Raw genomic sequence first — 27,072 nt, forward strand, 5'->3', positions numbered from 1 at the left:
GCACCGCACCGCGCAGCGCCGCGCAGTGCCGAGCGCTGCCGCCCGCCGCCCGCCCCCGCCCCGCCCGCTGCCAATGGCTCCGCGGCCGGCGCTGGGCCTGCCCCCGCCCGCCCCTCCGCGCCCGGCGCGGGGCTCGGGGTGATGCAATAGCCCGGGGTCGGGGGGGGCACCCGAGGTGCTGCCCGGGCCGGGGGCTCGAGGCTCGGCCCGCCGCAGCGATGCGTTTTGCGGCCGCGGTTCTTTTTCCAGCCCCCGCGATGTTTCTGTAGCCCCTGACGGGCGGGAGGAGGAAGGAGGGAGAAGCGATGCGCAAGATGGAGCAGCCGGTGCCTGCGCGGCGGGGCCGGGAGCCGGGCCGGGCCCACGGGAGGTAGCGGAGCAGGAGAGCAGGTAGGCGAGGGGAGGGCGCGGGGCCAGGGCAGGGGCAGGAGCCGCGTGAGGAGCCCCGGTGCTTGCGGGACTGCCGGCGGGGAGCACCGCCGCGCACGGCCGCGGGCGGGAGCCGGGCACCGCTCCCCTCTCCATCCCTCTAACGGGGTCTGTGAGGCGGCAGAGCTGGCGGCTGCTTCAGGCGGCGGGTGCCGGTGGGTGCCGGGGTGCCGGCGCCTTCCCCCGTTCGGGATGGAGCCATCTCCCCCTGCCGGGCTGCGCTCCCGGCGCTGCGCATTAAAACCACGAGATGTAACCCAAGAGAGCGGGCTGGTGGGGGATGCTCGGGTTTTAGGCAAAAAAGAAGGGCTGTCTGTAAGATTTGCACTTCAGTTCTACACCCACGGCAACAGAGACAGGTCCTTTGCTTTGCAGAACTCGGCTTGAAATAAATGTTGTGCCCAAAGGACCGGAGTTTTAAAAACTAGTTCTTGTGCACGTTAGTGGGTTTCTACCCTAAACCTGGGGGGCTGGATATTGCACATTTAATAAAAACTACATTCCATGATAAAAAGTATCACATTTTGTTTCTTTTAAAGTTTGCAGTGGGATGTTGATTATTTATTTCACATCAGTGTGTTGTAAATGTGAAGCCTGAACAGTAAGAAACCTCATTTCCACACACAGTTCCTCAGTGTTTTCAGACATCTCAAGGAACAAGATTGCCAGAGCCTGTGCTAATTGTAAGATACATCATTTACTGCCAGACAAGATGAAGTCCTAATCCTGCACACAGCTTCTTCCAGAGAGAGTCCCGAATGACGTGAGGTTCCCTGTAGCGTCAGGGCCCAGCACATGAGCATGTTGCTGCAGTGCATCTGCGTGCTGTAGGTGAGGTCATAGGGAAGAGAGAAATATTTCTGAAGTCAGTGCAAGTGTAGGACACGGCATCTGGGTGAATCACACTCAGTATCTATAGACTGCAGGGCCAGATGATAATATAATCACACATTAATAGGTCTGAATTTCTATCGATTTTCTTTTGGAACTGTCTTTAGGAACACTTTTTCTTTTTTAAAAGCCTTTTTTTGCTGACCATTATCTGCTCATAAACATATATTTTTTTTCGTAGTCCACATTTATCACCCTTTGGCACTACCTTGCTGCTGTTTATACCTGTAACAACTGCTGGTTGTCCTTGTCTCTTCACGCTTGTTCCTCAGCTCCTGATGTTTCCTAGAGCAGAGGTGGGTGACTGAAATGTCATTTTCCTTAGAAGGAGAAAACCTCAACCTTGTTCAGGTCTCTGTGACCCAGTGGCCGGAGTGTTTGAATTATATCCATTAGGAACCTCATGCCTCACCCTTTTAAGTGCCAGACTCAAACCTCAGAAATGCGTGCCTTCTTCGTGGGATCAAACCTCTTCTCTTTGCTTCTCTTCCTTGTCTTTGACACATTTTGGTGGATTTTTTCTTTTAACGCATGGAGGAATAAACATTGTGCTCAGTTTCATCAGGCTGTAACTGGAGAGGGGAAAATACCTACTTTTCTGGCTTTGGTGAGCTCTGCTTTGCTTTTCATATGGGAGTTTTGAGAGCTCCACCTTCCACACATGGGTCTTTTCTTCCTGTGCAGGAAGATGTCACTAGCCTGGCAGGAGCATCTGTCCATCTCACAGGAGTCCTCGGAGAGGAAGCACAGACAACAGAGAAAGTGAAAGGACTCATGGACTTCCTCAAAAAAATGTCTCCAACAAGCACAAAGTCTTGGATATCTGGAGTGACCTTCAGCTGTCTAGACTGTACTAATGAAGTTCAGGAAGGGTCTCAGAGTATATGGAGGGAGCTGAGCAAACAGGATGGTTCTGCACAGCGATGGCCCCCCCCCGGAGGCTTAGCTGTTCTCCTAAAATACAGTGCCTGTGCCTTGCTCCTGTGGCTCTTTGCCATCACACCTTTTTGCTTCTTTTCTGATCTTTCTATATGGCTGTCGCCAATCCTGCTTCTCCATCTGTGTCTTTTCTGTGCAGGGACAGAGAAAATAATGGAGAGAATAATACCGTCTTTCAGGAAGAGGCTGCTGTGAATTTACAGATCACAGTTAGCATTAGGGTTGTCCACAAAGTAGGTTTTTAACTCAGTCCAGGAATTGAGAGTCATCATCCTGGGTCCCCATGGTCACAAGGGCTGCAGGAGAGACGAAAGCTTGCAGAAATGCTTCTTATTTTCAGACTGAATAATAATTAGTAGAAACCTATCACCATCTCTGGTTTCTAGGGGGTGGCTGAAGGACAGACACAGGAGGCTGGATGCTACTGCCCCAGTGCTGGAGCTGTTACCTTCAGCAGAGGGCTGGACGACAGCTGGGGTAGGTGAGGGTGCTGACATCCCAGGCAGCCCTGGCACACTCCCCGTGTTTAAAATGCAGCTGCTCCATGTTGCACACATCGTCTTCTGCCAGCGACAACTGCCCCGTCACCACGTGGGACGTGTCCAAGCTGGGCTGTCCTCGGTGAGAGCAGATGGAGCTTGAACGCACACACAATCTTTCTGCCTTCTGCTGTCCTGACTAACCTCTGGAAGATACCCAGGAGTGCTGGATTAACAAGGGTTTTTTTTCACTTGTAGTGTTTTAGTGAAGACCCTTGCACCGAAGTGGGGCTCGGTGGGGTCTGCGTATGAAGGCTTTTGTTCTTACTTCATCGCTGGAGGAGGTGTACTGTCAGCCCTGCTGTTCACCGAGGTGGTTCTCATTAACTTTTAAGCCTCCTGAGCCTTAATAGCTGAGGAAAAGCCCTACAGCAGCGTGCATGCTGAAGAGGTGCCAGTTGTGGGCTAGGCATTTTTGAGGCCAGATAGTTTCATGCCCAGGTAAACAAGACGAGATGGTGACCGGGCTTCTCGCTGTACCTTAACGCACACACACACCCCCGCCCCACTCTGCGGTTTATCACCCCTCTATAAAATATAAAACCCCGCCGAGCATCCCTGGGACAAACGCTCCTGACACAGAGGTAGCGATGGCCTTGGCTGCACCGCCATGGATGTCCGCCGGGCTTCGCGCTCAGGCCGTGCGCCCCTCACCCTGCGACCACCATCCCCCGCACGGAGAGGCCCCCAGCCCTCGGTGGGGGGGGTCCTCGCCGCCAGTCCGCCCAGCCCACCTCCCCACAGCCCGGGCCCGGCCGCCATTTGCTCTCGGCGGGGTGGGCGGAGGCGGTGCGGCCCTGCCCCGCGGCACCTCCCCCGGCCCCGCCCGGCCCCGCGGCCCGCCCGCCGCTGCGGCCCGCCCCGCCCCGCTCCCGCAGGCGGCATTTCCTGGCCCGGCCATGGCCGCGGCGGGCCCGCAGGGGAGGTTGCCCGCCGCGCTGCGGTAACTCCCCGCTCCCGCCGCGGGGGACGTTGCGGGCGGCTGCGAGGCCCCTTCCCCGGGCGCCGCCGCCGCCTTCCCCGGCTCCTGGTATTCGTTGTTGCTTCGCTTTTCCCTCCCCCTTCTGTGGTTTTTTTTCCGGCTCAATAAACGCTGTGGAAAGGCGCAGCCGATGTAGGACGGGCCGGCGGCGGGCGGAGGATGAGGCGCCGCGGCGGGGCCCCGCGGGGCGCCGGAGCTGCGCGGAGCCGCCGCCCGCCCCGCAGCGCGCCCGCGGCCGAGGCGCGGCCCCGGCGCTCGGCTCGCAGCGGCCCCGGGGAGGCTGCGGGGCGCGGAGCGGGGTCCGGCCGGCAGCGGCGAGGACGTGGCTGTGCCCGCGGCCGCGGTAGCGGGGACTAGCAGTAAGTAAATAACGCACCGTCAGTAACATCCGCGCTGGTCTTTGGTCGTGCCCTCGCGTACACCCAACTTGTTGACACAACCAAACGTTAATACAGGAGAAAACAACACCAGGGAGTGGGGGGAAAAAAAAGAATTAACTCAGAACATTTTCAAGCTGCAGATTAGCACGTGCAGGTCTTCTTAATTGTGTTAATTATGCAGCGCAGTGTGGTTTACAGCGGTCTGCAAGGATCGGTACGCTGCTAACAGCTCTCTTTGCTTTTGTTCTAGAAGTGCTGCGGCTCAGCCTGTCATGGAGGGGACCAGGCAAACCAGGATTTGTCGTCCACACAAGATAAGTGAATCCTCAAAGGTTTGTACGTTTTGTGTTGCCTTCCAAAAAAAGCAAGTTACAGAAATAACAGGGAGAGGGTTAAAGGCTCCTTTGGATGGGTTATTTTGGAGGAATGTGAATGTTCTGAGCTTTTAAAAAGAGGTATGAAAACAGTGGTCTACCTGCTCAAATATTTTTGATAGAAGTTTCTACCTAGTGATTTGAAAAGAAAAAAAAAAAAGCAGCAGCAGCAAATGGGCATCTTCTCATCATGACTCATAATTTAAAAGAGAAACCCACATCATCGCAGCACAGTATTTTCTCTACAGCAAAAATTCAGTCATTAAATGCAATGTGTTTATTTTGGGAATTTTTCATACTGATCCATCTCATAAAATCCAAGCTAAGAAGCAAAGCTGGGGTTACTTTTTAGATTTAGTCCGTGTTTGTCTTGATCCTGCAAACAGTAGTCATTCCAGTGAACTCGAGATGTTTTCTTAGGTTTCTGAGGTTAATTTTCTCTGTATAGAATCTGTCTGCACAAATACATGATTTTAGTTGGGGATCCACAGAAGCCCATCTTAGGTAGCTCTTTATGCAGGTTATCAGGATGATGACCTCAGATTTATAAGATGTTAATATCAGCTGTAATTATTATGTTCACTTTGTTTCATACCAGTGAAAACTGCGTTTCTGTTCTGGTTTGAGCACTTGGTTACAGACGCTGCAAGCACTTGTACTACCGACAACAGCTAGAGGAGAAGAACTTTTCGGTGCCTGTATCTGTCTTACCAAAGTTGAATGAGACAGACGTCATTTTCTTTTGCATCACTGACGAGCAGTGGTACTGCATTAACAGTCTGAAAGAAATTAGATCTGTGAATCCGAATGAAGTTAAAATACTGCTCTAATACAATTGATAAAAGATAAATAGGACTAATTTTTGAATGCATCCCTACCAATATAATCTTTCGCTGAGTGTTGATCCTGTCTGCCATTTAAATGTCTGAATGTAATAATAATTCATCACATTAAAAATTAATTAACTTGACAGCATTGTTTTATTTTCTTGCTTAGCCAGCAGCTGTCACTATCTGTTAAACTTAGAATTACTAGATAATGCTAAAGCTGTTCTACAGAATATAAATAGCTTGAGAAAGATGTTCGTGTTTAGTATAAAATTAGCCTCGGTTTTGAAATGTGCAGCTCTCAGCTTCTGGTATTTGCTCGCTGAACGAATGAACTTGCTAAGTGGCTGAAATATGTTAATGTATTCTGATCCATCCAGTGCGGTATGTAATGATTTTATGCTCGATTTCTGAAGTAGCAGCACTTCTACATGGCAACAAGGGGTTTAGGAGTACGAGTCCTCAGGCATATTTGCAGTCAGGATTACGCTGCTGACTGGACAGGCAGCTGAGTAAATAGGGGTCTCTGGCAAATCTTATGTTCTGGTGTAATCTTGTTATGCACGATGGTGGTATTAGAGAATATCGGAGAGAAATGATCAGAGACGAGAGGGAAAATGTTTTTGGTTTGGTGCAATGACTGTCCCCCATGAGTCGGATTCAGAAGAGGGTGCTGTAAGATGTTGGTTATTGTCTGTTCATCCTCTGTCCTTCATCAGTTGCCACAAATGTGTGGTTTGTCCTTTGCCGTATTTATTCTCCTTCCGACCTCCTCCATCCCCTTGTCTCTGCTTGGGCTCCTGTATGACATCAGCATTTCTCAACCTCAGAGAAATGAAGATAAAAGACTTTACAGTCCTTAAACCCCATATTTTTTTTTTGTTACAGATCTCTGGCTGTTTTATTCCTCAGTGGAAGTTACTTTGTTGTCTATGCCATAGGTCCCTTTTCAAGTTCAGAGATATGATGAGGCAATGAGTATAAGGCAAATTAAAGGGTTTTGGCCCAGAAAACTTATAATTAGTGAAGCCTCTTCACTTAGATTGGTTTAACTCTGTACACTTGCATGTACAAAGTCACTCCAACAGAAGGCTTTTTGGCAGCGCCATCTCCATTGTTTAGAAAAGAGCGTAAGCAAAACTAAAGAGGAATCACTGGGATATCACGCTAAGAGCAGCACATTTGGTTATTAATTTGAGTCTCATCTTTGGCCGACTGCCTGTCGCTGTACCACCGCCTGCTGAAAGGCAGGCGTGGGCAGTCAGGCTCCCGAGGTTGGTGTTAGCTCAGGATGGTTGGCTGCCGTCGCGTCTGGACTGTGGTGAGCTGCGTGTGTTAATCCTGGTTATCTCCTCGTATAAAAGTACAATTACCAAATTCTGTGCGCAGAGTGCATGTCTAGAGCGAGGGTTGTGTGCAGGGGGAAAAAACTTGGCTCTAGGACTTGAACTTTTCCCATCCAGATGGGTAGAGAGGTTGTCTCACCATGACATAACCAACCCATTAATGGCTTAGCCAGACAGCAATAGTCATGTGCCTTCTGTTTGGGAAACCAAGAAAGCCACGGACAGTTAGGATTTCTAGGAGAAACAACAGTTTGGTGAAGGAAAGGTTAAATGCCTGAGAGGCTTCCTCAGGTCATCTGTGAGACTGTGTTCAATGTGGATATGGACTGAGACACCTTTTCAGGGTGTCACTTCTGGGAATGCGGCCTGAGGGTATGGAACTGGGCACGACCCAGGGTCCTACAGCCAGAACTGTTCACACCTAACTGAGGTACGCTACAAAGACGTGCTTCCTTTCCACCTCCTTTCATTTCTCTTACATGTTCTTACAGGCTCTGCAACTCTGCCTGGTTTGGATTTGGTAATTAAAGTTATGTATTTGCATTTAACTTAACCTGGCTTTTATTAAGAGAGATCACAAGGTAACTGACTGTACCATCAAGCATTCCATTCCTCCAGAAGGATGGTCCTAAAAGCTGCATCGCTTGACATACTGGGGTGACCAGCCCCTTCAGTACGTGTTCTGCAGGACATTCAAGGGGTAACAAAACGTTTCCGTTTTGGTTCTTTTTAAGACTGGTAATGTGAGTCTGTGAGAAAGAGGCGAACACTGGTTGCCTCAAAAGCTCTGTGGCACGTACAGAGCTGGTGGGAAGAATGTCTGGACCAGAGGAGTCCCAGAAGGGCACTTAACAGACATGTTCTGAGGGCATTTTCCCCTTTCTTTAAAAGAAAAATATTTAGTCGTATTCATGAAAACAAAAACTACCTCGGCTTCTGGAAGCAAGTAGAAGCCTTATGGGAATAAGTTATCCACATGTGTGGCTTTGCACAGAAATAAACAGCTATTATTTTTGAATGCCGTGTGTGTGCCTGGAATAATATGGAAAGAAAGAGAGGGACTTTACCCTAACGAGCTTAGAAACGCCGAGTTCCGAAAAGATTTAAGAGGGAGTAGCTGTCAAGTAAGCACTAACCCAAACAATCCATGGGCTGAAAGCAAATTTGGCATGCTGCTGCATGTGGGTCTTCCACTCCAAATATTTAGCGAGTAGCTTAGTTGAGAAGAACGCTGTAAGGAGTCATTTGGGGGACAAGTAAGAAAGGAAATGTCAGCAAGATGTCTCGAAGACAATGAGTGGAAGAGTTTCAGAAAACTGTGCATGTATAAATCATCAGGGAGGAGGTTCGGATGCAGCATTGTGGAGGAGGTAGGAGTAAATCATTAAAAAAAAGGGAGAGTAGGAAGCAGTAAAAGTCTGCATAGGCCTTTCAAAGTGAAGGTGAGGAGCTCAGGCTCATACTATGTTGCTTGCCAACTGTTTCAAGTCAGTTTATTATAAACGTGCCACACGAGCAAGCTTTCTATCTCTGGTGTATGACTACATCTAATGGGAAAACACCCTGTGCACACTGAAATTTATCTTGGTGAAGATAACATCTGCCTGATACTGTTTGTTTGTTCCAGGTGTACAGGTGGGATGACCACTCTAGTCTAGTTCTTCAGAGCCTGAATGAGCAGAGGCACCGAGGCCTCTTCTGTGACATTGTCCTCGTGGTGGATGAACAGAGAGTCCCTGCCCATCGGAACCTCCTCGCTGTGTGCAGCGACTACTTCAACTCCATGTTCACCATTGGTATGCGAGAAGCCCACCAAAAAGAGGTTGAACTTTTTGGAGCCTCTTATATTGGTCTCAAGGCTGTGGTGGATTTCCTTTATGGCAGTGAGCTGTCTTTAGATGGAGGCAATATCGACTACGTGCTCGAAACGGCTCACCTGCTGCAGATCTGGAAGGTGGTCGACTTCTGTTGCGAGTATCTGGAGAATGAAGTCAGTGAGGAGAACTATTTGTACCTGCAAGAGCTAGCCTCTATTTACAACCTGAAGCGCCTTGACTCCTACATTGATTCTTTCATCTTGCAGAACTTCGGCACGCTGTCTTTCACCCCAGACTTCCTGCAGAACATTTCCCTGCAGAAGCTGTGCCAATACCTGGACAGCAGCAACGTGCAGCAGGAGTGTGAGCACGACTTGCTGCAGGCTGCCTTGCAGTGGCTGACCCAGTACCCGGAAAGGGAGAACGAGGCATACCAGGTTCTGGATAACATTCATTTTCCCTTGATACCTAAAAGTGATCTCCTCCATCGAGTCAAGCCTGCTGTCTGCTCTCTTCTTCCCAAAGAAGCAAACTGTGAGGGGTTTATCGAGGAGGCGGTGAACTATCATAACAACGTCACGGCTCAGCCAGTGCTGCAAAACAAGCGGACGGCCCTGCGGACCTGCGAGGAAAGGCTCCTCTTCGTGGGCGGGGAGGTTTCCGAACGGTGCCTGGAACTGAGTGATGATACCTGCTTCTTGGACATCAGAAAGGGGCAGTGGGTAGCAGAAACCCCTCTCCCAGCCAGACGAAGTCACCACTGCGTTGCAGTCTTGGGAGGCTTCATCTTCATAGCCGGAGGCAGCTTTTCAAGAGACAATGGAGGGGATGCAGCTTCAAATCTCCTATATAGGTATGATCCCCGCTGTAACCAGTGGATAAAGGTGAGACTTAAGCTGTATTATTTCTCTGTTTAAAGTCCTTAATGTTTAGAATATTTTCTTCTGTTTGGTGGAAGGACAGAGCTTGTTAGAATAGCCAACGTCGCAACACTTGCAAACGGCAAATTGAGTTATTTAAGTTGAGAAAGCAGCTACTTGGATCCTTTGTGGGAATGCTTAAGTTACACACGCAGCGAAAGACTTTGGGGCAGATTTTAAGCTTCACTTGGGAATTGGGCATCTCATCTGTAAAATTCCTGGTCAGCATCCACCTTCAACCCTTTAGATGACTTCTGGGAATAATGCTAGAATGGACTTACAGAGGCGATTGCTTAGTTCATCTTTCTCAAGCAGTAGCACATATAAATAAATAAAACCTGGATCCGATGTAAAAAGGAAATGTCTCTGGCACTTGTCAAATGTCTCTGTGCTAAATGTCTCTTAGAACCAGCCATTCACTTCCAGTCCTGCTGTAAAACCCCACGGCCAGTGCAGGACCTATAAAATCTTACACTTTTCCTATATTTTGAACCAGTCATCCTGTGTGGTTCAGCTGTGTTTCTGAGTTACTCCAATTTATATTTCTTGCAGCGTTTTGGAAGGAGGCCCATGTGACACAAGCCTTTATAGTGACCTGTCTCAGATGCTTTCTGTTGTCCCCTTTTTTTGAAAAGGAATGCTATGTAACCTGCTACTGCAGAAAAAAAGTAGTATTTTGTGAATATGATGGATCAAAAGCAGCATCTTTCCTTTTCAAATAGATGGGAAGAAGCAAATTCTATCCTCAGACATGAATGTACATTAAGTCAGCTTGCCAACCAGATGTTTGAAGGTGTCAGCATGTTATTTTTTTTTTTTCAGGTTGCCTCCATGAGACAACGCCGTGTAGATTTCTACCTGGGAGCTATTACTGACATGCTGGTAGCTGTTGGTGGCAGGAATGAAAATGGGGCACTTTCTTCAGTTGAGACCTACAGTCCTCAGAAGGATTCCTGGTCCTATATAGCAGGCTTGCCCAGGTAATGGAGATGCTTAGAAAGTTACCCTGTGTGAAGAATGGTAGTAGAGGGAGCTTGTGTGACTTCAGCTGATGATGGGTATCTGCAGAAGAGAGGCAAGGGGAAATATAACCGATGTGGTATCAGCAAGTAACAAACCATATCAGCATTTGGTATTTGAGCAACCACCTCTTCCAGGCACCGTGCCTCCTGTCAGCTTGAGTGGTTTTAATTTTTGCCTGAGGTATGTCTGAAGGATGGGAGGAAGAGCCCTTGTAATTTTGCTCTACTATTCTTAAAATATTTTTCCTGAGGTCACTTGGAATCGAGTCTTTTCAGAGGCTCTGTTTAGATCTTGATCGAAGGCTTTTGTAATTTATTTGGCCTTTGTCACCTTGGTGTGATTGTTTTCCTTGTAAGCTGTGTCTCTCTGGCTGCTCAAGTTGGCTGTTGCAGATAAACCATGTTTACCTGTACTGCAAATAGATAACCCTGACAAATGTGAGCTCTTTTTCTCTCAGGCTGAGTTAGAACTTAGCTGCTCTGCTTTTGAGAGGCTTTAGTCCTGCAGCTCTTCTTGTAACAGCAGCACAGGCCATTGCTAGTGTTTTGAGTCAGTGTTTGAGTGGTGACTTCGTAAGAATGGTACGATAGCATTTCATTTGCAAACAGCTATTCACATTTAGTAATATTTCACACTCAGGGAAATGACAGGAGGATTGGCTCTACGGATGGTATTTTCATGATGTCTGAAACCTGCAGGTTCAGCAGCGGTGCTTGCTTGCTTAGTGGCATCACAAGATGCTTGCAATCTGATTTGAGAGGTGAGGTTTTTCTCCCTGAGTCCCTTAGCTGCAGAGCCATAGGCAGCCAGTGAAGGCACAGAAGCCTGTTGCCCAGTTCTATTTTGGGCAGGTGCTGCAATGCGAGCCTGATCCCAGCTAGCAGCTGGGCTCGAGCGCTCTTCAGAAGCAGGATGCTTTTTTTCCATTTTATTTCTGCTCACATAGGCAGATCCAGCAGTAGAGGCTAAACACCCCAGTCTTTCCTGGGAAGCTGTGTATGAGAGTATCTTCAGTTCTAAGCCCTTCTGTTAATAGGGGTGAGATCCCAGTAACATCTCATAGAAATTGTAGCACAGCTTTTTTTTTTTTTTTAAACATTTTTCAAAGAGATGTGGACGTGACCTTGTATGTTGTTGGAAAAACACTCACCTTAGAACAGGTGTGGATATTTTTACTCATAAATGATCCTGGGGAAGCTTGCATGGTTGGCTTCAGCCAGCCTGGCTGTAAGCTGTCCCAAAAGGGGCAGTTTTTCTGCATGTTCCTACTGTTCCCTGTGTGTTGGCTCTGGGAATTTTGCAGCTGCAGCATTTAAAGGTGAACTTTGATGTGGGGAGTGTTAATTTTTTTATTAGATTGCCTAGCTGATCTGCTTGGACTAGGCAAAAGTCCCCCTTACGGGGTGGACCCCACTTACACTGACGTAGCTGGTTGCTGAACTGCAGGGTTAGGCTACAGCGACTATTAAGTTATCGCTGCATCTCAAAGAAATAGTTCTGCATCCTCTCCTGCCTGCGCTGTCCTTGTCCCACGCTAACTGTCCCTTGTGCCAGCTCGGGTGTTTGTGCAGCTGTGTAGTGAACTAGATGGTTTCCCAATTTTCCATGTAGCTGCTCTCTTGCATGTTAATATGTATTTAGTGAGATCTTAATGGGCTCTTAGTACCTTCAGTTTTTCTATCTTTTCAGCCCTCTTTCTCCTGTTTGAGAACTTTTGGGTAGGGCAGTATATTGTTAGAAAAAGCTGCTTTCTGCACAGAAGGAATAAAGCAAAAAGAGCTTTATGCAGGCTGCAAAAGGCAGAAATCAGCACATAGATGGCCAACAGACTGAAGCCTTTCTGAATGCAGGGACAAGCGAACGCTGCTCGAGCTGAGCAGATGGGGCTCTGGCAGGTGTGGGTGGCTGCTGGAAGGGATCTAGGCAGTCCCTTCCTGATGTACTTGAGATGGATTTGCTGACAGCAGAGGAAGGATGACAGAGAATTTTGTGATCTATTCAAGACTAGAAGAGAGCACGTTAGCTCCAGTTCCTTCTGTGTACTCCTGTCTTCCCTTCGACATACTCCTGATCTGATCTCTGTTTTCCTCCCCACCACAAGTGTTTGTTCCTCAAGCGGATTTTAGTTACTGTTTTTACCCCAGCCCTATTCTAGCAGCAAGTCTTTTCTCCTCATGTAGAAGAATTTCGAAGCTCCAATCCTCTGCTTCCTGATTGTGCGACCAGGCAATACGTCCCAGCGTAGCTGCTTTGTTTCTGCATTTTGCTATCCTCTTCCCTCTGAGGAGAACACGTGCAGGTTTTTCGGCATGGCCACCAGCAGCAGGCTCCCTGCCTGCAGCTCTGGTGCTGTTTCTGACTGCTCTAAGCCAGCAACTGCCTGGAAGACTGTTCCTTGGAGCGATAGGCACCCATTGGGGTCATTTGGGGGTGTAGGCTTGCACAGTCCAATTTCAGCTCTATGGGGTTGGACTCTGAGTCATACTTCTTAAAGCTTCTACTCTGAACATGCAGAAAATGTTTTATTTTTTTTTTTCTTCCCAAGGGTTGTAGCTTGCCATGTGTGGGAAAGGCAATGGCTGCCTCCTTGAATACACATGCCTCCCGTCCGCTGCCAAATCCTGTGTCCGTGTTGCTGTACACAGGCACAGTCACGCTCCCCTAAGGAAGAACCTTGCAAGCTCTTCTTATCTCATCTTCCCCCCACCCGCTTCCCTCCCCAACATGGTCAAAACAACATGTTGTTTTCCCTAACCACTTTCTTGGAAGGAGCTGAGTTGTTTTGACTGAAATAATGCTGTCTTACTGGAGAAGAAAACACAGCATCTGGAGGCAGATGCTTAATGTGGAGAACTTCAGCCAAGTTATCTAAAGGGTGGACCTGGTCCAAGTGTACTACAAGTGAATTTTGCCTGACTCTCATTCGGGCCCTTGGTTGTGGGATACCTTTCCCATCCTTCAGAGAGGTCCTATATTTTTTTTTTTACCATTTTCCCAGGCTTTTTGGGAGCAGTTGCTGCCATAGTTTCTAGCCCGGAAGGGAACAGCAGTGGCTGACAAGCTTGCAGAGCAGAAGTTGTTTCAATGTGTTCTCATCTTGAATAGACCATGAAAAAGTCTGCTGCAGACATCAGTGAAATTAATTGAGTGGCCCTAGGTTAAAGTTTGGCAGAACAACTGAAAGCAGTTGTATGAGGAAATGTGTTGGAACAGGTTAACGAATGATGGTATCTGCCCTACCAGTTGTGTCATGAATAACCTTGTGGGGTTGCAACAGGTGGACACCGAGATTCAGAGCAACCACAGCTCGCCTGGACTTTGGTTGGAGTAGGGGATTCCCAAAGCTTTATTGAGCTAGGCCAAGGGTTCATCTGTTTAAAAAAATAAATGGTAGATTTTCTAGCATATACTGAATGGTGTTACTGGGTCAGAAGCTGTAATTTTTGCAGCATCGTATCCAGGTGAGTTATTCAAAATCAGCAACTGGCTCGAGCAATGTTCTGAATCGAAACTTCTTTCTTCTTAATGCCTCTGTCTTTTTCCTGCCACTTTTATAGATAACGCTGCCAAAATGCTTCATGCTTTCTGTTGGAGGATGTCTGGACCCACTGTTGTGTCCTGTTCTGTTGCACATTTAGAAATGCTCCTATTTACACCACAGGGCTCGCAGAAAGGATTCTTATTGATTGTTTTCAATTTGTGCATTATACTCCACGCAGTTCTCTATTAGTGTGAAGCAGGCTGCGTGCAGTTTTGGATGAGCTTTTCAGAAGTCAGGCAAAGTGAAACACTCTAGTGTATTTCAACGCGTAGTCTCCCTATATTGGAAAATAACAAATTGATGGTCGATTTGATGCTTCAAATATGATTGCCTCTTTCAGGTTACTCGTGCAGCTATTGCTGTTCACTAGACTTACCCATTGCTTGAGGCACAAAGAAAAGCATCAGTGGTTTTTCTGTAGCTGTCTGTGCCAGACTGCATGCATGTGCTTGAGAGAAAACATCTAGTGCTTGCTTACCTTTATGGTCATATTTTTTTCAAATGCTGAATGCAGTGTGATTGCTATCAGCAGTACAACAACGCTGGGCTTTGTGTTGGATTCCATGTCATTGCACTCTTCTCCTTCTGACTCCTCAAAACTGTCTGTTATCTGACACTACCTCCACAGCGGAGTGCGCCGCACGTCCTCCAGGTAGCTGGCTGGTTAGACGTGGGTTTAAAATCAAGGGCAGTTTGAGAAAGGAAATGAATTCAAGTTGTCCATCCTACTGCCCAGATAGGTAGTCTACTTTTTAACACCCATTCCTGTGTATATAGAGAAGCAGAGACTCTACCAACCAGACTGGGTGCCAGTGGAGACTTACGCTCCCAGCCCTTGTCCTTAAGAGACCACAACCAAGGCAGAGCAGCATCTGTGTACACAACACCTGCCATAGCATTTCTGGCAGGTGCAAAAGCTGGAGTACATGTGCTCAGGGTGTTTCATGTCAAACAGAAGCACCAAGCATGAGTTATGTGCTTCCACGGTTAGGCAGATTGTGAGCTGTGGAGTTTTTGAGTTGCCTTTTTGGATAAAGTCTCATAACTATGCCTTAGTCCTCTCTTTTTTTTCTTTCTTTCTTTTTCCTGAGTGGCTAAGAAGCAGTACAGTACTGAAGTCATCTCTTCAAGGTCTTCAGGGATGGGGCTCCAGCCCCTGTAGTTGCAAGGTCTGTCCTAGCCAGTTTTGTCAAGGATTTTTCTGTTTCTTGTAGCAGGATCCCATTAAAATATCTGATCCAGACACTGGTGAGGGATCAGAAGCTTCAGCAGGCATCTAGAATAATAAGTATCTTTTAGCTTTTCTCAGAAGTATTGTGCTTTCAGGGTAAATGCGGGTTTTCTTTTCTATTCCACTTTTTCCCTTGGCACAAAAGTGCTTGGCACTTGGATGTTTAGAAGAAGTTATGATAGAGTTTGTGTAGCTGAGGCAAACGATTACTATGTGAAATAAAAACAGCTCAAGGTTCTATTCACATTGAGTTTCGAGCATGTTCAGGCACGGTTCAAAAGCATTGCAGGCGAAAATAATGCTAACATAGGTTTGTCTGCCATGGAGGTTGAGTTGTCTTGAGTCCTTGACTACAAAGGATGGTAGTAGAGGCTCGTGAGTGCAGCATGATGAGTATATTGCTCTGCAGCCCTATGGGTATTAAATTGTTAGGGCTCTTTGTACCAGTGTGTGAGCCAGTTTGCTGTGGCTGATGCTGCAGGTACACCTTCGGACACCCCCCCATGCCCGAGAAAAGAAAAAAAAAAAGGCATGTGCAGGAAGGGTATGTTCAAAGAAGCTGAGGCTGTCCCTCACCTTAGCATTCCGCTTCTAAGAGCTCAAAGGGCTTTGGTCAGGAATGTCCTAGTGTGAAGTTAAGAACAACCTCAAGAACTAGGTTTGTAGTGGCTTTATTGTAGCTGATCAAAGGGATTTTCCCTCTGCCCTGTGGAAATAGCATGGATGATGTTGGTTTCTACCATCTCATTTTGTCTTATTTCAAATGTGGACTCTGATCTATGATTGACTGAGGTCTGTTGCCTTGTCTTAGGGTGACCAAACAAATTATCACCTGTATAGCAGAAGTGGTAGAACAGACAGGTAGAATATGAAAAGGACATGATGTGTATCACGACTGCAAATAAACTGGGCTGTGAACATCGGTGGGTAAGAAATGGGATTCATGATCCCGAAGCTGTGGAAGGGGAAGGCAGCAGTAGTTTTCTTGTTGGTTTTTCTCGGTTAATCGCTACTGGTAAGTCTGAGAGGTGTCATGATTATTTCCTCTTTCTGTCATAGAAACCCTTGCTGAGATGTGGATTTTTTCCTCTCTGGCCCTCTTAGACTGATCCAACCCAAGCACTGGAGCAGGAAAATGGGAGTGAAGGCCATGCCACCTAGAGCAGGATGGGTTACTTGTGTGATGCACTGTAGAGGATGCCTTAAAAAGTGATTGTCATAACCTTAGCGCTCTGTAGCGACCAGGTATGAAAAGGATGCCTTAAAAAATGGTTGTCGTGCCGTAGCACTCTGCAGCGCAGGGTGAAGCAGCATGAATAAGAATAGTTACTGGGTAACTAACAGGATTAGGGATTCTTCTGTCTTTAGCTGCTTCTTCTTTAGTACCGGTCCTTGTTCAATGCTTGTGTATCTTGATAAAATCTGTCAGTACTAAGTGGGGTTGTTTTTGTTTGCCTGTCCTAGGTTTACCTATGGCCACGCTGGAACAGTCTACAAGGAATTTGTGTACATTTCAGGAGGCCACGATTACCAAATCGGCCCCTATAGAAAAAACCTTCTGTGTTACGATTACCGCACGGATGTTTGGGAGGAGAAGAGGCCCATGATCACTGCCCGAGGGTGGCACAGCATGTGCACCTTACAGGACAACATCTACTCCATCGGTGGCAGTGATGACAACATAGAAACCATGGCTCGCTTTGACATCCTGAGCGTGGAGTCGTACAGCCCTCAGTGTAACCAGTGGACCAGAGTTGCTCCTCTGTTGCAAGCAAACAGCGAGTCAGGGGTGGCGGTTTGGGAAGGCAAGATTTATATCCTCGGAGGCTACAGCTGGGAAGAAACTGTCTTCTCCAAAACAGTCCAGGTTTATGATAAGGAGAAAAATAAGTGGTACAAAGGCACTGACTTACCCAAAGCAATTGCTGGTGTGTCTGCATGTGTCTGCGCATTGAAACCCAAAACAGAGGACAAAAAGAAAAAGACAAAAACAAAAAAACATCAAGATCGAGGAAGATGACTACGTCTGGATAACCACCCTTTGATGGTGGACTCCAAAAGGACCTTGTATTTAATCATTTCTATCTAACCTTGATTCTTTCTTTTTCTTTTTAAATGGGGGGAAAAAGGCATCTTCTGAAGCCTCAGAAAATGTACAGTTGAATGTGGTTTTTAGATTCAGCTCATGTTTAAGGTAAAAAAAAAAAACAAAAGAAACCAAAAAAAAAACCCCTCCTACTATATAAGGGGTGATATGGCAAGAGAGGTTATGCTGCTCTCCTGAATGTTAAGGCTTAGTCTTTGACTTCTGTGGTTCATGGCATTTCCACATACATCGTACTGTATCAATGTTTTTAAAATAAGGTTGACTCTGTGACTGAGATGATAATGTCAAGGGGGAGGAGGCAGAGTAGTCAGTGTCTGGTTTGAAGTTACAGAGCACTTCAAAGGAGTTTAGAAGCAACTGCTACGAGAAAATAAAACGGATCTTTGATGTGGTAAATCTTGACTTTTTGTAATGTTAAATTTCATTTACAATCCATTCTTGAGTTGTTAGTATCAGATTTCTGGAACACATGAGTGTTCAAAGACAATATTGCTTTTGGTGAATGCAGGTCACATCAGTTTGAAAAGCAAATAACTCCACTGTACTCTTAAGATGAAGATGACCTTACTGTGTGGCTACAGAATAGGTGGGATTGACTTGGGCGTGGATTGATAGTGCTGTGACCTTTGAAATCTGGGAAGGGTGACATGACTTTTGCCTTTTGCATCCTTGTTGTGGCACTTTTTATGTCTAAACACAATAGCAAGTTTTTCTTGGGCTTTAAAACGTGCCCCAGAATGAGGGGGAAAAAAAACTATCAAAGAACTTGAAAGAAGATTTGAGGATTTGTATGGAAAATGTACAGTTTGCCTTGGGCTTCAAAGCAGATGGAACTGCCAGAGCTCACTGCAAGTTTGGGGTTTGCTGAATAGGGTAACGGTGGGGAGAAATGGCAGGAGGATCCTGCAGGTGAACTGAAACAAGACGATGTCCCTCCCCAGCCCTACCAGGCTGTAGAAGCTGGGATCCACTTCATTTAACTCAAGCCTCCCAGTGGTCATGGCTAGTAGGGTGAGCAGGGGGCCATACTAGACTTGTCTGCTGTCAAAAAGCTTATTAACCCAGGATGATTAATTGGGGTTCGGTAATACTGAAGAACAGCAACTTGGGTTTTTACCTGAACTAATAGCTCACACTTTCCTCTTTTTTTTTCTTTTTCTTCCAAGTTCAAAATGTCTTTTAGAGAGTAGCCTTTTGTGATGGGTTTGGCAGGGGCTCGAAGACACGGCTCATCAGGTGTGCAACCGAACACCCTCCCCAGTGGGACAGGTTCAAAAGGAAGAAACCCAAAATATGCTCAGGACTGTGTTTGGGATCCAGACAGTGAGACTGAACTGAAAATCGCCTGTTAGATCCTCCATGTCACACTATCCTCTGCATACCAAGTAAAGAGATTTCTGACCCAAGTGTTAGTCCACCCTCTACAAACACAGCTGATTCTGCTGCAGATATTAAAATTCCCCGACTGTCTGGCCAGCTTTCAGGCATTCACCCCGGGGCATTTTACGACTGCACCTCTGGTTTGCAAGAAGTCGATCACCAGCAATCTGATACAACCACTTCAGTTACTGTAATAATGCCAGGCCACAGATTAATATTCCTCCTTCCCAAATTAAATTTTTAGAAATTTTTTAAAAACGACTTTTATACTTTTTTATAACACATTTTGCTAACTCAGTCTCTTGTTTGCCATATATTATATTATTTCCTATAGAAGCTACTGCTCTGTAATTGTGACCCCGTTGTTGCCATCAGGAGCTCATCATTTGATGGATCTTTTAGCGTTTGTGTAGCTGGTCGGGATGCGATGCAGCTGCCAGAGCAGCGGGTACATTCTCAGCATTGCCAGGCAGTCAGCTGTAATTGTGAGCATTGTACGGCCTCTTCCCCAACAGCCCAGCTCACCAGACATGCTCATAAACACGCTTTATTTTCAGATATTGGTGATCTGCTCAGTGGATTTCAAGGGCTTTGGTTTAAAGTTCTGCTGGGGAACTGTTGATTGCTGCTGTTATTTCTTCCTCAGTCCTTTCACCTCTCCCTTGTGCACCATAACCATGTATTTCAGATTTGCCTTTTTTTCCATCTGGGGTATGTACAGTTGATACCCTGCTACCCACCTTTTTATTTTTCCCCCCAACTATTTACCTCAATAATTGGAAAACACTAAAAAAACATTTTTGCACTTAATTTCATTTGAAGCTCTTGTAAATTAAAGAACTCTTAGATATATTGCAAGAACATACTTGTATTGAAAGAGGTACCGCTGAATAAATTTCTGGAGTGCAAGGAAGTTACAGGCTGCTGCTTCTGTGCTAAGAAAGGGTTTAAGAAAACTAGTTGAAATTAATTTTGTGAAACTCCTTGAGGTGTTTTTGGTGTAAAAAGCCTCAGGAGTTAGTCTTTCATTTGCATTAATGGATTTATTTTAAAGCCTTTGTACACTGCATGAGGTAATGGTTATTCTTTTTTATCCTAAAAATAAATAAAAAACAGACCAAACATTTTGGTTATGACAAACTCATTAATGAGTTGTTCGGGGTTTTTTATATCTGAAATCCTTACTATGCTGGCTGACAACTACTTAACTTTTTGGGACATTTTCATGTGTAAGTATAGAACAAAAATTTCAAAGACTTGCTTTGTTTCTGTTAATGGGTTGCTTGTTACTATATCCCCCCTTCTAATGTGTTTATGTATTACGTTAATGTCTGGAAACAATAAATCCAGTTTAGTATATTGTATTCATCACGGTCTGATTGGTGTATTGATTTAATTGAGGTTTTCCTTTTTGACAAATTGGAAAGAAGTAATTTTGTAATTATTTTTAGGGGGCATTAGTAATGGTGGAAACATTTTAATAGGCCGAAGCTAAATGTAACCATGTGAAGTACAAATACAACTTACTTGGCTAATCTACCTTTTCTGCATCATGCTTCAAACCAGACAGTCAGAAATTACTTCCCACATTTTTTGCAGCTGTGACAAAAGACCCAGTCCAGTTCATACAGTGTTTTCAAATATAGTATTTAATGGGGAGTAGATAAACTTTATCTGCTTCATAACATTAAACTTAATTGCATAGGCAAAATATAACCTCAGTACTCATCAAAGCAAGCTTTATTTTTCCCGGTCCGTTTATTGTCCCTTCAAAAACCGAGGCCACAGGTGAGTATGGGACATCTCTCATGTCATTAGAGGTCACTGGGGTATCGTACCTGTTGTTGCCATAAGCATTTTTGCATTATTAAACAAATGATTACCATGGCACTTACGAGACCCACGGTCATAAGCGTTGCTAGCAGCGCAGGCTGGCAGAGTGCCCCTTGGTTTTGGAGGCTGTGTACCCAGACGTGGCTTATCATCACTCGGTAAGTGTTAGTAGATAGCACACCATGCTTGAAAATAACTTCAGCTCCCGAGTGCTTTGTGAAATTGGTCTGCTGGAACTCTGCAAAAATGAAAGGGAGAACACGTATGACGTGCATGCATTTCTACTTTGATTTTTGAGGGCTGAAGAGCCCTCTCAGTGAGTAATTAAGATCAGCAGAGAAAAGGCATATCCTCCTGGCCTGTGTTCTTAGGGAATCTGGCCGGCTCCTGCACCTGTACATGCCACTGCCTTCATCTGTAAGCTTTGTAAAACATTTTATTTCTTGTCAGAAAGCATAGCTCTTTCTTCCTGCCCTGAGGAAAAATAACTACTGCTCTACCTCATTTTTAAAAAGGCTCCTATTGCCAGATTCTGAGGAAAGCTTGTTTTACCTGACACAAAACAGCTACCAAAAACCTCAGGTTTTCTCTTCCCACACTTCCATGCTTGTACCTTGGCATCAGCATGTCAAGGAGCTGCTGCCTGTAACCCTGACATTAGATAACATAAATCCCTCAAGATACCCTGAGGAAAAATTACACCGTGGTGTGAGATGCAGACGTTTTGAAGGCTTGAGAAAGAAGCTGGAAATATTTTTGTTCTCAAGTTGAAATCTTAAATTGAGGAAAAATGTGCCTGAGCGTCTACCTTTCCCCGTAAGAGATCAGACTGCTTTCTTCCAAATGCTGGTGTGCTGTTTAAGATTCAATATTCTTAAGCAACAGCAAAAAAAGTGTCTCATGTCTAGAGAATTTAAAGAGATACTTTAACCTTTAGAACTCTTTCTGAGAAGGAATTTAGTTTGCAGGAGAAAAAAGTCCAGATTCTAATTGTGATTCTTACCTTGCTGATATGTCTTAACGAAGCTCTGACGAGTAAGAAGTTTCTACGGGGGAAAAAAAAAGCGTGATAAACTTTATATATTATTTTGTTTCAGTTTCTTGTCATAGTTCAGTTCTCTTCCCATGAATGTAATAATGAGTGAGAAGCTAATTATGCCTTCATGAACTTATGGCTTTGAGCTGTCTTATGGACCAGGTCAGGGCAGATGCAGCCCCATCCATATGTTCTGTCACTGCACTGTGTAAGTCCAAGCATAGACGAGCTCCAGCTACTCACAGTTTCCTTCTCCCTTCTGATAACTCCACTACTGGGTGAGAGACACACAGCCCAGCAGCGTGTTTGTTGATACCACATGCATTTTTCAGCATCACATAGGCTCTTTCTGGAACTCAGACTAGCTTTGGGAAAAAATGTACCTCTGTTTTTATCATGATGGGTTCAGTGACAGAACGTGAAAGGAAGGTGAGCTAGAGACTTGCAGGTTTCTTTTCAGACTGCAGCCCTAAAACAGACGATTGCATGAGAAGCGAGAAGGCTTGTATTTAAGATAAGGATTAATAAGTCACAAATAATTCAGCCAAAAGCTCTGCACAGGTAATTGAAACACAGAACATACTGAGTCAAGCACCCACATCATCTGCCAAAGGCTTGTCCAGACTTCAGATTTGTTTCAGGTTAACTTGAACTAGTCCATGCTTAAGTTCCTTGCATCAACAAATGAAAGGTATTTGTTAAAAATTTTTTCCCACCGGTTGCTTCAGCAAAGTCATACGTATGAATCCTTCACCTCCTGGGCACTGTCACGAGCACAGGTCATGTAAGATAGTGAAATCATGAGGAGTATGGTACGGAGGGGTGAGCCACTCCTAAGCACTTTGTATTTCCAGTAGGATAAGAACAATTACAGTCGTTCCTGGGAGGCAGCTAACTTGGGAGTAGTTTATTCAGCTCACTAGCTAGTGTCAGACAATCCTTTACTTCCATAGCCATGGACCTCATCTGCTGTCTATCAATTCACAGTTGGCACCTTTACTCCATGAATCTTAAGAACCTGGATACACAGAAAGAAAAATATAGCACCACTTTTTGGAAGTCGGAAAAGCAACGTGTTGTTTGGGAGCTGTGATTTGTGGCCACTGGCATAAAGGCTAGAAGAAAGTAAGTGTGATTTGTGCAATGCAGTAATGCAATAACAGACCACTAAAAATGGCAAAAATGAATGTTAAAACAGAACTCTGGTGGAAACTTTCCAGCAAGTAAATTTCTTCAAAGCATGCTATTACAATAAAACTTACAAAACCTACATTATTACAAAATATTGTGGTAAAATGTTACCAGACTTCATAAGGAAACTGTATTAAGACAGGATAAAATTGAAGGTGTTTTAAACTGAACTATGAGATAGTGACACGCTTTCTGCCCATGCCAGTTCTCACCATCAGCTTCAGCTTTTAACAGCATTGATACTTGAATTAACCGGTTCTCAGGCGGGAGGCACTGTGCTCGTTTGTATTTTCAGCCATTTGAAGGGGCAGCCTTCAGTCAGTTTACTTCAGCAGTATCGTGGGCAGAAGGGAATCCTGCCTTCAACCAGATGAGCTACCTAAGGGTTTTCACTCCATTATTTACCTTGCAAATTCAACTCCCGAGGGGAGAGGGGGTTTCAGATGTTTGAAATGCTGTATGCAAAAAGCCCATGCATTTGTCTCCCTTTTTTGTTTCTCTCTTTTAATATTAAACAGCCATTTTCACTGCGAGGTCTCTGCCTTAGGACAGAAGAGCAACACTTGCTAGAAACAAAAGAAAGGGAGCGGCAGCAGGGTGTGTCAACTAAAAGGACAGAAGCTGATACAGAAAATCATTTACTGTCATAAGCACGTTAAGTGTTGCACTTCATAAAAATGAGAGGGAACGTCCTTATCATAGAGAGATGGATTAATCTTCTTTCCACTTTCAGTGAACCTCCTCTCTGAACAGCCAAAGATACAAAGCTCTTTATTTCTTCTCTTTAACTTTCACAGTAGTTAAGGTTTTTCTACCGCTTACTCCCCAACTGAAGTAGATTTTTGCAGGACTCAGTAGTTTGTTTAAGGAAAAAAATATGGAGTAAATTACTGATTAATTTAATGGATTCTTGCCTGGGGGTTTCAGTATTCAGTTATGACTCAGTCCTCTCAAAATCATGAGATTGGCTTGGTGACTTGGTATTTTTTTCCAGATACTAATGCTGAACCCATTCCCACTCTCATTATTTGGGACAGACATGGGAGAGCTTCACTTTGAGAGCACCTGGGCACGCAGCCTGCCTCTCACCTGCAGGAGTAGCCCTTGGCACGTGGCCTTGGACAGATTTCGAGGTGAACCCGTGACTAATTCCTTGGGGCAGCCTGGCTGCACGCTTGCGTTTTTTCAGCTGCCTTCCTCCTGCACGGCACTGCCTCACTCCATCAGCACAGGGCTGGCCGTGCTACCTTCCCGAGGTTACTCAGCTGGGCCAACGGCTTCGTGGCCGCAGCTCCAGCACTGACCGAGCTCCCGTCACCGCCTCTGCAGGCGGCAGCCTGGCCTCATGGCCGCCCGCATCACGGCAGCTCCCCCGCCCCACGCGATGCCCAGGGGACTGAAAGCGAAGTTATTTTGGCAGCCTCGCCCACCTTCCCGCCTCGGGCTGCCCAGCTCCCCGCTCAGGGAGGCGGCCCCGATTGTGGCGCCCGCCCCGCCGAGCCCCCCCGGCCCCACAGCGCCCGCCGCTCCCCGCCGCCGGGCCCCTTCCTCGGGGCCGCCCCGGCCCCACTGCGCCTGCGCCGCCACCGCCCGCAGCCGCCGCCCGGCCCTCGCGCAGGCGCAGAGGCGGGCCCGGCCCGCCCCGCCCCTCCCCGGCGGCGCTGTGCGCAGGCGCAGTGCGTGCCGCCTGCCCGCCCGGCTGGTGCGTGCGAGAGAGAAGATGGCGGCGGCGGGGGCAGCAGCGTGAGCAGCCCGGGAGACGCCGAACTCCCCACGGACGCGGGGCGCCATGGCTGTGAACAGCGCCCAGGTACGGGCCGCCCCCGCGCTGTCGGCTCGGGGCGCTGCGGGGGCCCCTGACGGGCTCCGAGGGGCGGCCGGGCCCCGCGGCTCGCCGAGGGGGGGAGCGTGGTGGCCGGGACTAGGCCCAGGGTGATTCTGCAGCTTCATTGAATCTCTTCAGGGCGGTGGAGGGGCCTCGCTGCCGGTCAGGACGGCGGCCCCCCGCGCTCCCGGCGGCGGCCCTGCCCTGCGGAGGGCCCCAGCGTGCTGGGGCTGGCCGCGCCGGTGTCACCGCGCCTTGGCGAGGGGGAAGGAGCGGAGGGGAGGAGGAGGCCTGCGGGAGCCCTTTGCGGGGTGGACTCGGTGCTGTACCCCTGTCTGAGCCCTTGCAAAGACAGGGTGGATGGAAGAGACTCGGTAGCTTGGGGTTTTTTGTTTTTTCTTTTTTTTTTGGAGGGGGGGGAAACAGAAGCGATTCTATAATGAGAAGGAAATAAGGAGATTTGTAAACTAATCCTTCCCACCTCCCCCCGCCCCAACAGTCAATAAACCTCCGTGCATTGGGGTGCAAAGGGCTGAGTGTTGCAAGATTATTGTGCGTGGGGATGCGTGTGCAGTTTCCCTGCCTCTCACTAACTACACCAGCCAGAAGACTTGTGCACGGAGTAAAAAAAAAAATGCAATCGTAGTAGTTTTGCACTGGAAGTTAAAAGCTCGATTCGTCGTCTAATCTAGCGTGTGATTAGAGCAAATGATTGAATGAGTTAACTTCACTATTTCTTTCCTGTAAGGTTTTTGCCCGAAAAGCTTTAAAGCAAAATGTCAGGCAACGTGTGTGGTGCACTGAAGTGTATATTTGCAAGACTTCATACAACTTTGTCTTTAGCAAATAATGAAGTTTAGAGAACTTTCTTCGTGTTAAAGATAATTTTGTTAAGAAACAGTGTATTTTATCGTGGAAAATATATTTTGTAAAATTTAAGTGTTTCAGACATGATGCTTTATTCTGAATTCTGTTTGTTTCTTTTCTTTCTGAAGGGAGGTTAAGGTACACATGTAATAAAGTTGTGCACTAGTGGCACTGACAATGATTTTTCCTTAAAGAAAAGTTTGTAATCAGTGAAAACTATCATGACATTTCTTGTCCAGCTTGATTTATTTATGTCTAAGAGAAAGAGGTACCTGATTTTGTTAATGTGGGTGTTCTGAGGGCAGTTACAGTTTCTGAAATTTGTTTAAAATTTAAAATAGTTTAAAAATTTTGTATCCTTCAACTTTTCTTTAAAGGGGAGGAGACTCACGTAGTGTTGCAGTTTTTGTTACTGCCTTAATGAATGAATGGCACACATATCAAAAGGATTCAGTGTCTAATTTGGAAGCGGTTTTACTTGCTGCTTTCCCCTCCCCTCAGTACTAGGCAGCAGTGCATGTGGTTGGTTTCTTAAGACTGGGTTTTACATTGCAGCTTTTTTCTTGGTTTAGAGGAATTAAGGACATTTTTGTGTCTGTACTTAATCAAGTTGGTGTACCTTGGAACTAAAAAAGAGTTCAGCTGATGATTTAGTTTATGGTGAAGCACTGCGTAGCTGTGATTAAAACTAGACTGTAAATTCATCTTTAGTAGTAACTTGTACATACACTATTTTAAATCCGCCCCCTCTCTAGGTAAAGGTAGATATTTAGGTCTTGTGAGGATTGCTGCTTAAGTTTATATATAATTTGGAAGCAAATCTATAAGATATTTTTCAGTTAATTTTTGTTCGTGTCATTAAACATAGCCTATTTTTGTGTTTTTTTTTCACCTAATGTAAATAGCTCACATAAATCCTAGACAGCATTTAAATAAATACATATTCTAGAGCAATACAGTGCTGTAATGCTGAAGTAAGGCAACGTTTTGGACTTTTTTGGATGGAGAACCTGAAGATAAGTTCAGGGATGCAGTTTTACATGTAGGTCTTTTTTGTTTTAGGATGGTGGTGTTGCAGAGAGAGTTTTGATAAAAGTTGTCTGTTCCTTCTGTGGGACTAAACAACATTATTTAGTTATTATGTTTGTGTCATAATGCAGAGTCCTAGGCAAAAGTGCTTAGTTTTTCTGCGTGACTGTAATTTGAGTGTACTGTAATTAAAACATTTTTTTTGTCACACAGGAAAAAAAAAAAGGTCTTCAAGAAAATCACACTCTTCTAATAACCAAAATGTATAGTCAGATTTCTGCCAATTAATGGATTCATGTAATAGTGGGCAGAAATATTTCATCAGTCAGTTTTCACATTCTAACAAGTGAATCATGAAACGTGACTGTATCGTATATTTTCAAATGGGGATTAATTTTGGATGGCCAGCAAGCCCGTGAGGATATAGACTCAGTTTAGATATTGCTGGTCATTTGTGCCTCTGCATTCCATGTCATTGTTTCATAATCATTTAATGAGATATTTAAATGTTGCTGTCAGTTTTCTGGGTGTGTTCTGAGTATATACAAAATCTTTAAGATGTTTT

The 27,072-nt window shown here is 46.0% G+C and overlaps 2 protein-coding genes across 4 annotated transcripts in view; both read left to right on the plus strand.

Annotated features, from left to right (window-relative positions):
* The first annotated feature begins 265 nt into the window (after positions 1 to 265).
* KLHL36 (kelch like family member 36) lies at positions 266 to 19,870 on the plus strand. Of its 3 annotated transcripts, none has more exons than XM_068411616.1 (5): positions 266 to 390; positions 4,411 to 4,492; positions 8,335 to 9,408; positions 10,267 to 10,424; positions 16,704 to 19,870. In XM_068411616.1, the coding sequence occupies exons 2-5, from the start codon at positions 4,433 to 4,435 to the stop codon at positions 17,257 to 17,259; spliced, it is 1,848 nt and encodes a 615-aa protein (XP_068267717.1). In that variant the 5' UTR covers positions 266 to 390; positions 4,411 to 4,432; the 3' UTR covers positions 17,260 to 19,870. The 3 variants fall into 3 exon arrangements, with proteins under 3 accessions (XP_068267717.1, XP_068267715.1, XP_068267716.1); XM_068411614.1 differs by lacking the exon at positions 266 to 390 and adding an exon at positions 4,054 to 4,139; XM_068411615.1 differs by lacking the exon at positions 266 to 390 and adding an exon at positions 4,054 to 4,139 and having other exon boundaries at positions 4,414 to 4,492.
* Positions 19,871 to 24,478: 4,608 nt separating this feature from the next.
* The window catches only part of USP10 (ubiquitin specific peptidase 10), a 54,725-nt gene continuing 52,131 nt past the window's right edge, over positions 24,479 to 27,072 (plus strand). Inside the window, exon 1 of the mRNA XM_068411189.1 lies at positions 24,479 to 24,596. Within this exon, the coding sequence (XP_068267290.1) occupies positions 24,576 to 24,596 (21 nt within the window). The 5' untranslated portion in view covers positions 24,479 to 24,575. The remainder of the gene's footprint in view (positions 24,597 to 27,072) is intronic.

Source organism: Nyctibius grandis, chromosome 12, assembly GCF_013368605.1.
Source record: "Nyctibius grandis isolate bNycGra1 chromosome 12, bNycGra1.pri, whole genome shotgun sequence".
NCBI classification, from domain to species: domain Eukaryota; kingdom Metazoa; phylum Chordata; class Aves; order Nyctibiiformes; family Nyctibiidae; genus Nyctibius; species Nyctibius grandis.